Source organism: Delphinus delphis, chromosome 2 (genome assembly GCF_949987515.2).
Source record: "Delphinus delphis chromosome 2, mDelDel1.2, whole genome shotgun sequence".
NCBI classification, from domain to species: Eukaryota; Metazoa; Chordata; class Mammalia; order Artiodactyla; family Delphinidae; genus Delphinus; species Delphinus delphis.
This window is the reverse complement of record NC_082684.1, coordinates 29,144,731-29,160,710: the sequence shown is the minus strand read 5'-3', so window position 1 is coordinate 29,160,710 and position 15,980 is coordinate 29,144,731. Positions and strand designations below refer to the sequence as shown.

The following is a 15,980-nucleotide window of genomic DNA, read 5'->3' as shown; positions in this document are numbered from 1 at the left end:
GTAAATGGCACCCTCTGCGCTTCAGCAAAGCCACCCTCTCCAACCCTAGGTGGCTGCTCTTTACGCACAAGAGCCACAGCAGTGACTCTGAGGTTCACACTGGGAAATCAGGCACCCTGAGTCCTGGCTCTGCAGCCTGCAATTGTGACAACCAGCTGTGACTTTACCAAATACGTGGGTGCCTCCGTTTTCACGCCTGCTGAAAGGGGCTGTTGCCACCTATCTCCCTAGGTTGATGTGAGGATTGAATGAAATCATGCACAAAGCTGAGCCCTCGATAAATATTAGCTACTCTTATTACTACTGCTACCAGTTCCACTACTAGAGCCATGTTCTGCCCCGGGAGCGCCCACAGTACAGCATTAAGTCCAGCATTCAACTATGGTTGCTCTAGTAGAGAGGCTGAAACTTCCGCCACACAAACGAGGTGGTGAAGGAGATCACTGTTTCATAATTATCTTCTCACTTCCTTGCTGGGTTCTCTGCCTTGGTTTCTCCCGAGCTAATCTTAACGCCCTGTGTGATCAAGACACTCTCTTGCTCCAAAAGCAAAATCTGCTGACTCCTCTCTGCAACCTGAGAGAAAACTTCAACTCCTCAGCTCAGTGTTCAAGGCGGTTCCCCTGCCAGCTATGCATCCCACCACCGCCTTGCCTGGACCGTCCATCTCTGCAGGCTGCTCCCTCATGGCCCCTCGCGCTCCCTGCACAGTCCCACCTCTGGGCCTTTGCACCTCTCCTTTCTTCTGCCTAGTGTGCCCTCCCCACCTGCTTCCTAGTTCAAGCTCAGCTTTAGCCCCACCCTCTCTTCAATAAATGCTTTCCTCACCACTAGGGCTAGCAGCCTCTGCAGGCTTCACTCACTGACTGCTGATCCCACTCTGCCTGAAACTTCTGCTTTCCTGTCTCCCAGGCTTTCAAGTCAACGCCCTAATGACCCAGCACTCTCTTTAGAACAGACCACGGTGTCCCACACATTACTGGTGCCCTCACAGGACCCAGTTCAGGCTTTACACCTGAGTGCAAGAAAATCCTCATGGATGGACAGACCTCTTCTTTGCCACCAAGCTGGTCTCAACAGCGACTTCTTCCTGCACAACCTAGGCATGGAGAGAAGCTTCCAAGCTTCCAGTAGAAGTGGAAGAGCCAAAGGCCAGCCAGCCCAGGGTGAGCCATTTCTCACCCAGACACCAGAGGGCACCAGAGAGGCATGCCACGATGAGGTCAGGGTCAGAGGTTAATCCCAGGACCGCACTGCCTCACCTCTGTGCTACCTCTGGTCGGGATTACTCTCCATCGTCTCTATCACCCTGAGATAGGATTATCCCATTTTTCAGGGGAAATGAATTCTTGTATGGAGTGGGCAACATTTTTCAGCAATTCACCACCCAGGCCAGCCAAAAGGTCTGCTCTGGGCCAAAATGACTGTTCAAGAGACACAGGAGACAGGATCTGCCACCTAATATTAAGAACAAATGTGACACACCAGGCACAACGTAAAGTGCTTTACGTGTGTTAATGCATCTGGACCTCACCACAACCCTCTGAGGTAGCTATTAGGTTGAACCATAGGAAACTGCTGTTTGTGGTTCTAAAAATAGCTGAATACATATTGGCAATTTCATCATTAACCAAACACTACTAACATCCTCATTTACATGCTGAAGAAACTGAGACCCAGGGAGTTTAAATCACTTCCACAGGGGATGGAACAGTAAATTGTGGCATTGGGATTTAAGTCCAAGCAGTTGGGCTGACACCTCCTCTCCCCAACCACAGCGTGTACTTGAGCCAGGACAACCTCCTTCTCTCTCTCAAAGGAGACAGTAGAAGTAGAGCCCCTTTTCCCATGGCATTCCAGCCCAACCCCGGCAGTGCCAGAAGCTGAGTCTTCCCTACCCACCGCCCTCCCACAATGCCTGCCCTCACGGCTGCTGAGGGGGGATCACTCACTAGACCGGAGCAGGGTGCGATGGGCACTCTTTGGCGTGATGGGAGGAGGGGCTGGGATGCTGCTGGTCGACATGATGGCATTGAAATAGAGTCCGGAGCCTTCCCGCACGGGGCTGAGGATGGGGGGTGGTGTATAGGGGGGCAGCTCAAAGCTCCGCTCGGAGGGGTGGTCAGCTAGGCGGACAGGGGAGCGCAGGTGGCTCTGGTACGGGGTGATGTTGGAGTAGACGGGAGGGGCGATGAAAGTGCCCGCCTTGGTGGGGATGATCAGAGGCTCAGGCCTCGGCCGCTGCTTTGGTTTCCGCACTGAAGGTTCCCCCTCCAACTTGGCGTTCATGTCCTCAGCCTGGAGAAGGAAACAGGCCAAGATGGCTCAGCCACCTACAACCTGGGAAAAACTGAAGTCTTTTTTTTTTTTTTTTTTTTTTGCGGTACGCAGGCCTCTCACCGCTGTGGCCTCTCCCGTTGCGGAGCACACGCTCCGGACGCGCAGGCTCAGCGGCCATGGCTCACGGGCCCAGCCGCTCCGCGGCATGTGGGATCTTCCCGGACCGGGGCACGAACCCGTGTGCCCTGCATCGGCAGGCGGACTCTCAACCACTGCGCCACCAGGGAAGCCCCATAAAAACTGAAGTCTTGACCACTGCTTGCCAGTTTCACCTTTGGAACTTAGTCTGCCCACCACACCCACTAAGGCAAGCCTGAGACAGGAAGCAGATCCTAACGCCCTTCTTACTGCCTCCTCTAGGGCAGGGGTCAGCACACTGTCTCTGTCAAGGGCCAGATAGTATATATTTCAGGCTTCGTAGGCCACACACGTATTCTTTGGGGCATATTCTTCTTCTCCTGACCCCACCCCCTGCCCTTTTAAAATAATCCTTTGAAAAGTGTAAAAAACAGTCTTAGGGCTGGATTTGGTTCACCGGTCATAGTTGCCAACCCCTGCTGTAAAGTATGCTACAGGGCAGGGAACTACTGTAGTTCAGGGCCAGGCCCTGGAACTGGATTGCTTGGACTGGGATCTACTTCCTTTAATCACCACTTAAGATACTTAACTCTGTGTGCATTACCATTTTTAACATGGGAATAACAAACGCCTACCTAATGGGGTAGCTATGAGGACTAAATAAATGAATACATGGAAATCACTGAGAACAGTACCTGCTACATAGTAATTACTCAATCAATACTGACTGCTATCACTACTTAAACTCCAAGCTCTGCGTTAGATGGAGGCCATATCGCGTGCCAAGACCCAAGCTAGGCATGGGACCACAGAGTGAACAGGACAGCCCTGTCCTTGAAGAACTTTTATTCTCATAGTATTAGTCCTACCTTTGCTGTCAAAGGTTAGTCCTTCTGGCTTACCCTTCTCCCTGCTTGGTATGCCTTGTGGGCCTCCATACAGAATAGAGGGCAGGGCTGTACAGGAACAGAGGCCTTTCCTTGCTGCATCCCTATCCTCTCAAGAGTGAATGGAGGCCTACACGAGTGAGTGACATCGATCATCTCCCTGGGTGCACAGGTGAGACTGGCCACGCTGACTGGGCCCAGGAACAACAGGCTTTCTCCCCGTCCCAGGTTCCAGCTCCCACAAGACCTTCCAGCAGAGGGCCCTGAGTCCCCATGAGCCTTGGCCATGTCTTTTAGCCATCTGTGCCCTCTCTGCTCTTTTACAGACTAGGAAGAAATGACATTGCTCATTCTCTCCCCCTAAGGGGAACAATATGATTGCACAGAAAAAAATGCAGTGGAGCCAAAGGCCCCCAAACTTCTAGACAAGAAATCCAACATGAACTCAAGCTAGCTCTTAATTATTTGTGATTTTATAGGGAAAATGGATTTAAACTATTCTAAATATTTGACAATATTTTTCATATTGATTGTTTATTTATTTAGGCTGCATTGGGTCTTCGTTTCTGCGCACGGGCTTTCTCTAGTTGTGGCGAGCGGGGGTTACTCTTTGTTGCAGTGCACGGGCTTCTCATTGCGGTGGCTTCTCTTGTGGAGCACGGGCTCTACTAGTGTGGACTTCAGTAGTTGTGGCTTGCGGGCTCTAGAGCACAGGCTCAGTAATTGTGGCACACGGGCTTAGCTGCTCCGCGGCATGTGGGATCTTCCTGGACCAGGGCTCGAACCCGTGTCCCCTGCATTGGCAGGCGGATTCTTAACCACTGCGCCACCAGGGAAGCCCTCATATTGATTTTTTAGGTGTGATGACGTGGGAAGGAAGGAAGGAAGGGAGGGAGGGAGGGAGGGAGGGAGGAAGGAAGGAGGGAGGGAGGGAAGGAAGGAAGGAAGAGAGGAAGGGAGGAAAGGAGGAAGGAAGGGAGGAAGGAAGGGAGGGAAAGAATCCTTATGTATGGTGTACTTCAGGTACAAAACCAAAGTATTTATGGATGGAATGATGTGATGTTTGGGATTTGCTTCAAAAAAAATCCAGTGGCAGGGAGAAGTAGAGGTACAAATGAAAGAAGACTGGTTGTATTTTGAAAACTGTAAAAGAGGGTGATGGCTAAATATTAGGACTCATTATACCATTTTCTCTACTTCTGTGCATGATTGAAAATGTCTGTAACACAAAGAGAGAGAAAGAGAAAGAGAAAGACCTCCCCAAAAGCCTGGTATAGTGAGAGTCCTCAGGCAGGATTCAAGAGATCCAAATTCTAGGGCTAGCTCTGCCGCTACTTGGCTGTATGATCTTAGGTAAGCCTCTGGCCTTTTCTGGACCTATCTCCTCATCTATGAAATGGGTATGTTGAGCTGTGTAGTTGCTCAGGCTCTTTCCTGCCATCCTCGGGACAAGCTGCCCAAGGCTCCAGCCTCCACCACAAACTCTCCCCCAACCAGAGAACAAGATTCCAGAGAGCAGAGACTGTGCTACTCATGATGATCTTGGAGCTCTCCTTTCTGTTACAGACAACAGGCACGCAGGCCAACCCTCCAGTTGCGAATGACTAATAAAATCTAGATGCTGTACAAAACCACATTTCTGCAGGTACCAGAGAACAAATTAGTTGGCAAAGAATTAAACGGCCAAGATGCAGGGAAAAAAAAGGAAAGCCAAAAAGGTGAGCCCAGCATTTAGAATTGTGTTTTCCCTAGAGATAGATGCTGTTATGGAAGAGACAACGGAGAGGCTGAGAAACTGGGTAAAGCTTTTAATAAATTCAAGGAGCCAGCAGAATAAAAACTGGAGTTTAGAGCTTGCCAAGGAAGGAGAGCCTGGTGAACCCCTAGGCTTTGGATTGGGACTCCAAAGGGCTATATCCTCAGAATAAAGGTGAATCAGATATAGATTAGTTCTCAAATGGAATAATGCCCAGCTTCAAATCATCTGATTAAGTTAAAGTAATCCAGGATTGCTTGTGCTCTTTGCTACCTGTCAGATGCAAAGACAAATCCTCTCCAGTAGAGGAGAACAGCATCCAGAGTCTTTAATTACCTCAACAATTTTTCATATATAATGTCTGACATTCAATAAAAAATAGCCAGATATACAAAAGAGTAAGATGTGATTTAAAAACAAGAAATAGCAGATAATGAACACAGACCCACAGGGATCCCACTAACGGAGCTATGAGACATAAACTTTAAGAAGACTATGCTTGGGAATTCCCTGGAGGTCCAGTGGTTGGAACTGGGCGCTTTCACTGCTGGGGCCCATGTTCAATCCCTGGTCGGGGAACTAAGATCCCACAAGTCATGCGGTGTGGCCAAAAAAGGAAAAAAAAAAAAAGAAAAGAAAAGAAAACTATGCTTACGTTATGCAATAAAATAAAAGGCAAGGTTGAGAATCTCATCAAAGAACTAGAAACTCTAAAAATGAACCAAATGAAAAATCAGGTTACTGAAAAATAAAATAACTGAAGACAAGAGTTCAATGAATGGGCTTAACAACATATTAGACACAGCTAAAGAGAGAACTGGTGAACTGAAAGATAAGTCAGACTTAAAAAAAAAAAAGAAATGGAAAACATAGAAAAGTGCATGACAGACAAAATAGGGGATACAGTGAAAAGCACTAATAAAACGTGTAACTGGAGTCCCAGAAGGAGAGGAGAGAGAATATGGAGCAGAAGCACTCTAAACAGGATAAATACAAAGAGAACAATACTTAGGTTTCACAGCAAAACTGCTGAAAACCAATGACAAAAAAAAAAATCTTAAAACAACAAGATAAAAAGATACCTTACATTCAAAGGAGCAACAATATGGATTATAGTGATTTCTCAATACTGTACCTACAATAGTAGCCTGAAAACAATGGAATGACATCTTTAAAGTGCAAAGAAAAAAAAAAAAACTACCAACACAGAATTCTCTACCCAGCAAAGTTATCCTTCAAAAATGAAGATGAAATAAAAACATTTTCAGACAATCAAAGACTAATAAAATTTATCACTAACAGACTCACACTAAAGGAACTAAAGGAAATACTAAGGGATGTTCTTCAAACAGCATATAAATGAACTGAGATGGAAGCTTGGAGATATGAGAAGAAATAAAAAGCAACAAAACACTCTTAAGTATTTGAATAAATCTAAAATGAACAACAACTGAACAAAACCATAATGTTATAATGTCCTATCAATGTTAAAATATAGGGAGAATGAAAAGTCATGTCAATAATTCTACAAGTTAGGGGTTAGGGGAAAATGGAGTTAAAGGGTTATAAGAACTCTGCATTGTCCAAGAAGAGGCAAAGCACTAACTTACATTAGATTTCAATAAGCTAAGAATGCATTTTAATCTCTAGGAACGCTTCTCAACCAGAGGATTAAGCTCTAATGTCATAAGGCATTCACTATGTAATAAGGTGACTTCTCTCCTACATCTCTAGAATGGTACTAGCTATGTACCATCCTCCAGATAATTGAGAAAATGGTCACTCAAATCCCCTTCTGTAGGGCTTAATTCTCTAATAGAAATCCAGGTAATAAAGGCTGCTATGGTAATCACTAAAGGAGTAATACATAAGTATATAACTAATAAATTAATAAAGAGGGGAAATGGAATAACAAACCCAATCAATCGAAAGGAAAACAAAAAAAGAGGAAAAAAAAGGAAGAAAGAAAAGGCAGGATGGGATAAGTGGATGGCAGATTTAAACCAAAGTTTATCAGTAATTACATTAAATGTAAACTGTATCAATGCTCTAACGAAAAGACAAAGGTTGTTAGAACAGATGATAACAAACCCCAATTATAAATCCAGTTGAAAGATATACCTTAAGTAGGATACAGAAAGGCTGAAAGTAAAAAGATGGAAAAGATACACATCCCATCCTCCTCCCACCCACACTAAGGGAAAGAAAGAGAAATATCTGACAAAGTAGACTTTATAAGGCAAAAAGATTACTAAAAATAAAAAAAGAAACATTTCATGATAAAGTGTCTAATCCAGTTCTAAATAAGTATGCAATTAACATTGCATCAAAATGTATAAAACTAATACTGACAGAACTAAGAAAAAATAGACGAAACAATCTTAGTGGGAGAGTACAACATACATGTTTGTACTGACAGAACAAGCAAACATTTCTATATCCCAGTACCTAGCACAAGGCCTGACCCACATTAGAGGCCAAATCAAAATTTGCTGACCTGAAATAAGAGATTCATACATTCTGGATTTTCCTAAACAGTCCAAATTTCAAGTATAAAATTGTCTCTTTGTCCCTCATAAGTTCATTTGTCCAAAAGTTTTGTTTGGAAAATATAAATAATATCCCCATGGGTGACTTGAATCCCTCCTATACTGCCATGTTCTCCTTTTTCCCATATAATATTAGGTCACCAGGAGCACCCAGGTACTGAGCTGCTTGCATGGGGCGCCTCTCATACCTGAGCTGGGGCATCAGTCCCGGGGATACGGGTGGACCGCCTGCGGGTGACGATGACCGACGGCTTGTGTTCAGTGGGGTTCTGTTCAGGACCCTTTCCATCCTCGTCAACACCTCCAGCTTGGGCTGCCTCAGTTGGGTCCACAGCCCGCACAGGCACAGACACTGGGATTATGAGGGGTACCATCCCGCTGTCCTCTCGTGCTCGCTTGGCAGCTAAGGAAGGCTCAGAAAACTCCACCCCACACTTGGTAGTTGAAGCCAATACACTTTTCCGCTTCTCCTCAGAGCCACTGGCATCCTGGAGAAGGAGAGAGAGAGGAAATGGAGACGGTTAGAAGGTAAGTCCTGATCTGCTGGTCCGGGACCCCTAATCCCGTTTGATTCAGGGACTCAAACACCCATGACGGTTCCCAATGGTCTTTGGCAACCTGGCCTTTCCCTGACCACCTTTTCCCCCACCATATTCCCAGATACTCTCCATAACCTCCCTTCTGCCAGGTTCTCCCATCCTGGCCTGGAGCAGGAATCCCCAGATGGCCAACTCAGGCCAAAAGTGGCTAATCGATGTGTTTTGCTTGGTCTACACGGTGCATGGCATGTGAAATAGTATCTACATATTCAAAACATATCTCTGCAAAAGAAAGCAAGCAAGGAACCTGTGCCAAGGTAAGGGTGGTCTTTGGATCTATTTCCCCACTGGCAACTGGCTGGAGTGAAGTCAAGTTCCGCAGCCTCCTACATATAGGTCTGGCCCTATAGGCTTCGAGGGTTGAGACCTCCAGTGAGGGAAGGGGCAAACACTGGCTTTGGAGTCAGATACTAGCTTCTGTCCTACCTTTGTGACCTTGGGAAATCCCACTTGGGCCTTAGCTTCTTTAGCAATAAAATGGGATAAATGCCAGCATTCCTCTCATAGGGTTTGATGAGAAATTACTTGTGATCAAAGATAAGAAACTCCAAGTACAACACAGGTGCTCAAATTCTATTCATTCTTCTTCCCCATTTAGACTGTCTTTTCTTTCCAATCAACTTAATTGCTGTATAATTTACACACAACAGAATGCACCTATTTTTAATTATAGTTTGATGTATTTTGACAAGTATAACCACCTGTGTAAACACTACCACATTCCCGTCTTTTAGCACACTGGATCTGGAAATGGTTTCACCTCCCTCTACTTCCAACCCTGCAAGTCCCAAATGAAGAAGGCAACCCACGATGGTGTATTGCATTTTCCTGCCTGCAACCCTGCGTGAGTAGAAAACCCATCTACCCTTCAGGTATGGATACACCTACTTAGAGATTCTTTGCATGCAGAGAGTTCAGAACTCCCTGAAATGGATGGGTTCTTTCATTTCGTTCAATGAAGGGAGAAAACTGCCCTTGTGACCCTGGAGTCACTTGCTCTTCCCTGGCCCCAGACACAGCTCGCCCTGCCCTCCGCCAGGTCTGTCCCCAGCCCATGCCGCTCTCACCTTTGTGTTCTGCAGTGAGGCCAGCTCCACTGCCTTCTGGGCCAGGGTCAGCAAATTGGCCTCCTGGGACGCCCGGCGCCTCCGTCGAGTGCTCTGGATCACCCCACCCCGTAGCACCTGCCCACAGTCCCCTGTGCCCACAGCCCGCGTGCCCTCCTCGCTGCCCATGGCAGGAGCCTCCCGCTCCCGGCCATTGGGTGCCAGTCTCTCCCCGTCCGACAGCAACTGCGACTCCCTCAGCTCCAGCGGGAATCCCAGAGCTTCAGGATGGGGCTGCCCCAGGGGGCCGGGCGGCGGCTGCTGCAGGGGCCAGTGGTGCAGGAACAGGTTGCTGGCGGGATCCTGCCCAGGTTGGGTGCCAGCCCCATCCAGGGTGGTGGAAGGCAGGACGCCCTCCTTAGAGAGGCGGCGGGAACGGCGGGGAAAGGCGATCTGGGCCTGAGGTAGCACAGGCTGCGGGGCTGACTCCTGCAGGAGGGCCTTGCGCAGTTCTGGGTTCATGTCAGGGTTTGGGGGGAAGGGGTAGGGTGCCAGGCTGTGGTGAGCCAGGTGGGACTGACTCAGAGGCCCGGCCGGCTGCAGGCCAAAGTCCTGGGGCTGCTGAGAGGGCGGCTGCTGCATGGGGTAGAAGTTCTCAAAGAGCTGCATCTGGGGCAGGGCCGCCTGCTGCTGCTGCTGCTGCTTCTGCGGTGGGAAGGCGGCGACGGGGTTGGGCGGCGATGGGCCCTGCCGGAAGACCTGCCGGTTCACCTGGTGGCCGAACGCCAGCTGGAAGGGCTGCAGGGGCAGCGTCTGGTTCGGCGGCTTCTTGGCCACATGGAAAGAGTTCAGGGGTGCCTGGGGCCGCCCAACCTCCAGCTGCACCTTCTGCGGCACCATCGGCCGCACAGCGTTCCCAAAGCGGTCCAGCTGTGGCCCCCCTGCTTTCTCCCGCTTCAGTGGCTCAGGGTGGTTATAGTAGGTGGAGACCCCCATGCCAGGATGAGGGCTTCCCTTGGGTCCACTGTAAAGGGGGAGGCTGTGGCGATTCCATGTCGAGTGGGGCGGAGGCTGGCCCGGCTGCTGCTGCCAGCCGCTGTCACTGACACCCCCAACCCCTCCACGCTCCGGGCCCCGCCCTGGAGCCATCACAGAGTTGGGCCACTTGACCGAGCCCACCTGCTGAGACAACATGGTTCGCTCAGACCCATACACCACGGAGTTCAGCAGGGCCAGGCTGTTGGAAGGTGGCAGTTCCACAGGCTGGGAGGCGGGGGCAGCCCCTGCCGGACCCTCGTGCGCAAAGTAAGGCTCCTCCTTCACTCTGGACGGTGGAGGGGCCGGGGGCTGCTGTGGTGCTTGCAGGGGTTGGAGCTGCTCCTTGGGAGCTGGTTCCTGGTCCCCAAAGAGGCAACGCTTCCGCTTGTTCTGAGCCTTGGGCTGGGCCTGGAGGTTCATGGTGTGGCCAATTGGGCCCCGGCAGTGAGACCTACTTCACCAGTCGCCCATCCCCGGGGGGATGGTCCTGCTGGAAGCTTGGCCCTAGTCCAGCAGCCAGAGGGGGCAGAGGAAACGCTGGATGATGCGGTCGGGCACGGGGAGAAAGAACTGCTGGCGCTTCCTTCCTTTTTGCAGAGAGGCTCTCAGGCTCCTCTACTGTTCCCAGTTCATGATGCTCCACAGGGCCCTGGAGCCTGCAGACAGAAGAACAGTAATAGTGTCAGCCACAGCCTCCCAGAGTGCCCCAGAGGGCAGCACAAGTGTGAGGGGAGGGTCTCAAGGGTCCTACAGTTCCACTGCCTCCTGGGGACAAGCCCAAGGTCACATAGCATCGGTGAGGCAGGAGCCAGGACCTTGGGGGAGCTACCAGAAGGCGGCAACATCCCCCAGGGTGCTCTGGGACTCCCCCTTGTCCCACCACCTCGCCCTCCTGGTTAGTGGCCAGGACTGCTGCGTTTGGTTGTGTAACTTGCGCAAAAGCACCCGCCGAGGGGGCAAGTGGGGCTGAGATCCAGCCTGAGCCCCTGCAGTCAAGCTGGGATAAGGGGTAACAGAGGCCATGCTGGGTTCCCTACTCGTCTGAAGCCAGGCCCCAGCCTACTGGGCAGCCAAGCAGGTCCTCTCACATCTGTCCAGGCAGTGGCCTCCCCAGTAGACCCCGCAGGAGTGTTTTCAGCCAATGCCTCCTCTGACAGTCCATGCACCTCTCAGACAGGAAATGGAGAAAACATTAGTCATTCCCAACTGTGCAGCCTATGGGTCGGGAGGTCCACCGGGCCCTTGCAGAGTCCTGGGTCCACGTCCTTTACACTGAGGCACGTAGGTGAGGCCCCGAAGCGTGTGTGCAGTCCTAACCCCACCCCTGGGAGGAGCTGCTGGGTGGAACTGTGGCTGCTAGTGTTCCCCAACCGAGCATGGAATAGAAACCTGTTTTGCAACCTGGGCTGACTGGAGACAGGATCTGGCCTGGTAGCTGGTCAGCAGTCCCCACCCATCCTCCTCCACTGCCAAAGAGCTCCTGGCATCTTGAGCAAAGGAAGAATATAGCTACGATACTGAGGGGGGTGCAGATTTCTAGAACTTAGGTCCAGAAGGTTTCTCCATGACATGGTGTGACTAAAGTGCTCACAGTGTTCCTGTGGTTGTTTTCTAACTTGATTAAAAAAAAAAAAAAGATTGCTCTATTTATCCTGCTACAGAGGAACTGAGTCCAGTATTTTATAATTTACATGTGTTGTTATTACTTACATGCAAGTTATAACTTACACCTATACCTTGCGTGTATTTTCAAAGACTTTTTCTTTCTTCAGATAGGGTTGGTTTTGTCTTTTGTTTTGTTTGCCTCTCTGGGAAGTTGGTGAGGGTGGGAGCTACATGGCCCACCTCTTCCCCATGCTAAGATTCTGATCCTGAGCCAGTCCGTCTAGCAGAGGAGGGGAGCTCAGGAAGCCCTCGCGAATAAATCTGAAGGTCCAGGCTGACCTCAGACGTCAGAACCCAGATACCCCAGGTCATCGTTAGCAGCCCCGCGAGTTCCCAGGAAACCAGCCGAGAGGCGCAGAGGAGGGCTGGCTGGGCATGCCGGGCAGGCTCTGGTATGAAGCCCTGGCTACACCCGGCGATGCCCCTGGCCCCAGGGAGGCGGCCGTGCTATCGCTCCTCCGCACGCTTCCGCAGCTCCCCAGCCCTTCCCCTCCCGCGGCTGCCTTGACTCACTCCAACCCCCTGCTGCCTTTCACTTTCACCCAGCACCCAGAAGGGGAGGAACTTCCTCCTCCATTTCCTTCCTCAGCTCCCGGCCCTGCTGTGAGTGAGAGCGACTCTCCGTGCTCGCACCCCCTTTGTCTCGCATATGGAAGCTGGGGGAGGGGGAAACTAGGAGGGCATCCAAGTCACCCAGGCCCCGCCACCGGGGGAGGATTCGGACAAGTAGCGAGTGCTGAGGCCACAGAAACCGCCTTCTGAACAAACCCCTTTCACTTGCTTTTAAACTCTCATTTCCTGACAGCCAACCCAACACAGAGCAGAGACCCAAAAGCCAGCCCCCAGACTGAAAACAACCCTGGGCGCCATCGTGAAGCTGCAGGGTGGGGCCGTCCCGGCTATGAGAGTCCGGCTGTGCCTCTCCAATCAGAATGAACCAACTACAAGTACGTGTGTGTCTGCAGAAGCAAGACAGAGGAAGGAAGAACGTGCTGTGGGGGGGCGGGGGGGGGAGTTGGCAGGTCCACGTGCCTCCAGGGAACTGGGAGCCTCCCGCCCCCCCCCCCCCCCGGCAGTACAGGCACCCCCCATCGCAGCCCTTGTTGCCTGGTGAGCCACAGCACAGGCTTGGGGCTTGGAGGAGGGGAAGGCACACGTGGCAGATGGGTCTGAGTGCACGTGCGCGTGCGTGCCTGATGGAGGGTACCAGGCGCGGGGATGGCCGCTCAGCGCCTAGGGGAGGGCGACTGCACACTTGGGGTTGGGGAGATGGGGGCGGAGTCTGTGAAAGGGGATCCAAGGCAGGGCTGCTCCTGCCCCAGTCCACACTGGCTGGCCTGCAGCTGCTTGGTCAGGTCTGCTCTGCCTCCCACCCCCCACCCTACACATCGAGGGGGCCCTTCACTCCTGACACCACAGTAGGTTTCCAAAGCTGGGCCAGGGACTTCTTTAGAAGAAATCAAGGGGGCCAGTTCTGGGGAGGCTGAAGCTTCTGCAGCGGCCTCCCTGTCATCCCAGTTGGAAGGCTGCTAACAATGCTAAGAGCACAGACACCCGGACCTGGGACCCTTGAAGAAGAAAGATCAGTATCTGGGCTGTTGGGGGGAGGGCGGGGGGAGAGTGGAAGAGGCCTGGGAGGTAGGAGGGGAGGGGACACACCAAGGCAGCAGGGTATGCAGTAGGGTATGTAGCAGTAGTAGTAACAGCTAGTAGTTGTAATAACAACAACAACAACAATACACCTGTGCCAGGCAGATCCTAAGTACTCTGTGCATGGTTTTTTTGTGTGTGTGTGTGCATGTTTAATTCCCACAACAGCTTTATAAAGCAGCATGAAGCAGTGTTATTTTAACCTCCATTTTACAGGTGAGCTAGACAAGCTCTAAAGGGCTGAAAAAAATTGCCAGTGGTCACACGGTAACTACATTGCAGAGCCAGGGCTCGAATTTAGGTCCGTCTGACTCCAAGACCAAACTCTTATTCCCTGTCCCTAAGACATGCCGCTAAGACACCAGGCCCTTTCTGCACACCTCCCTCCCACAGCATGCTCTCGACAGTCTCAGAGCAAGGATTTTCCCAACACGGATCTCCCTCCTCACTGGCGCTAGGAAGCCCCTTCCCCTCACCTGAACTGTAGGCAGGTAACCCTCTCCTATTCTGCGCCGGTACAGCTGAGACCCTCAGACCTACAGGAAGGGAGGGAAGGGAAGGGGGGCCGCCTCACAGAGGCGCCAGCAGGTGTGGGAGGTCCACTGGCAGGGAGGCCTGAGACTGCACTGGTCACTTCCGCCTCATTCTCCAGACCTGGACCCTCCAGCCCCTGCAAGCCCACCCCTGCCTGAGTTCTGGTGGCTGCAGGTGGGGCTGCCAGCTCTCATACGCCACTCATACCTCACAGCCTGCGAGTCTGGCCAGGACTGAGCCACTTCCTCCCATTTCTTCTGCCCCAGCCCTCCTCTGTCCCTCAGGTGGAAGTCTGCCTGGTCTTCCTCAACAATGAGGAAGAGGAAGCAAGCCGTCCTTTCTGAAGGCTCCCAACAGATGGGCCAACTCCCTGAAGTTGCAGGGAAGAGGGTGTAATGAGGAACTCCTGCAGGCAGCTCACCCTTGGGACCAGCTGCAGGGCCTCTGACAACGGATGCAGAAACACTGCAAAAGGAAATCCACAGACATAACGGGGCCCCAGACACTCACACCCACTCTTATCAGTCTGACTGTCAAGGCTCTATTCACTCTTCCCTTCCTCTGGGAGCCTCACTGCTGCCACCAGTCCCTGACCACACCACAGACAGCCCTGGGCAGAAGACATAGCCAGCATCTGATCTCAACAGCCAGGGACCTCTGGGGCTTTCAGGAGCATCTATGGTGAGAAACACTTTCTCTCTACCGAAGAAGCAACGTGCAATAAGTAAAGAAAACAGTGCTGAAACCACATGTATTCTGCACACACATGAGGGAAGGTATTGAAAAGGCTGTTGGGTGTTCTATGCTTGTGGTGACACCACGCCCTCCAAGGACAGCAACCAGAACACGTACTGCTCCCCACGTGCCATAAGCACCCCAACCGCATGCGTGACATTGGCTGGGGGAGTCCAGTGAGCCCTCACCACAGGGCAATGGGGCCAGGCCATGCATGACCACTGAGGGGACCAGGGCCACTCACAAGCTTGGGGAACTCAATGCGGCCATCCAAGAGACAAGACTGTTGCGAGTCAAGGTTACGCAGGCCAGGAAAGGGGTGCCCAACTTGGTCCTGGCGGCCACGGGGCCTCAGCTCTGACCTGGGGCTGAGAGCCGACTGAAGGACACCCCGACCCTGGGAGGCTAGCTAATGCTCCGAGCTCCTGCTCTTACCTGGGCCACCCCTGGCCCCGCAAACTCAGCACTAGGAAGAGGGGGAGTCACAGCTCATGCATCTCCAACCCGAGGCAAACAGACTTCAATATGGCACCCAACAAAGCCCCGAATCTCTAGGCCAGCCAGCTCACTGAGCACCAAAGAGGCTGTCTTAGGACAAAGTCTAAACTCCTTATCCAGCCCACAGGTCCCTGCAGATTGGGCTCCTGCCACTTCTCTCAACACTCCACGCTGGAGCCATCACTCAGTGCTGTTGCTGCTTTGCCTCCAGGTCTGTGCCCAGGCAGTTCCTCTGCCTAGCACACATTCCCAACCTTTTCATCTGACCAAGTCCTACCCACCTTTCAGGTTTCAGACACTGCTTCCTCTGGGAAGTCTGCCCTCATCCCAAGTCTGAGCCAGGTACTATACTCTGAGCCCATAACACCTCCTAAACCCCATGACTGGACTCAGCACACTGAATTCCGGGTGCCTACTTCTTAGTCCCCAGCAGACAGCAAACTCCAGGGGGCAGAGTCTGCAGATCATTGTACCTTGGCACTTGGCTTGTACCTGCCTCTTAGGCTGCTCATTCAAGACTGCACCCAAGGTGAGTCAGAGCCACTGCTCACGGCCAGTGTATCCCACCGTGGGCTCCTGCCCAGCCCTGACTTCTGATCTCTCTC

The 15,980-nt window shown here is 51.6% G+C and overlaps 1 protein-coding gene across 2 annotated transcripts in view; it reads right to left on the bottom strand.

Annotated features, from left to right (window-relative positions):
- MIDEAS (mitotic deacetylase associated SANT domain protein) overlaps positions 1-15,980 on the bottom strand; it is a 67,171-nt gene that overhangs the window by 11,924 nt on the left and 39,267 nt on the right. For both annotated transcript variants that reach the window (XM_060004239.1, XM_060004238.2), the window contains exons 2-4: positions 9,277-10,949; positions 7,799-8,098; positions 1,953-2,298 (exon numbers count right to left, since the gene is read on the bottom strand). In XM_060004239.1, the coding sequence (XP_059860222.1) occupies positions 1,953-2,298; positions 7,799-8,098; positions 9,277-10,713 (2,083 nt within the window). In that variant the 5' untranslated portion in view covers positions 10,714-10,949. The remainder of the gene's footprint in view (positions 1-1,952; positions 2,299-7,798; positions 8,099-9,276; positions 10,950-15,980) is intronic.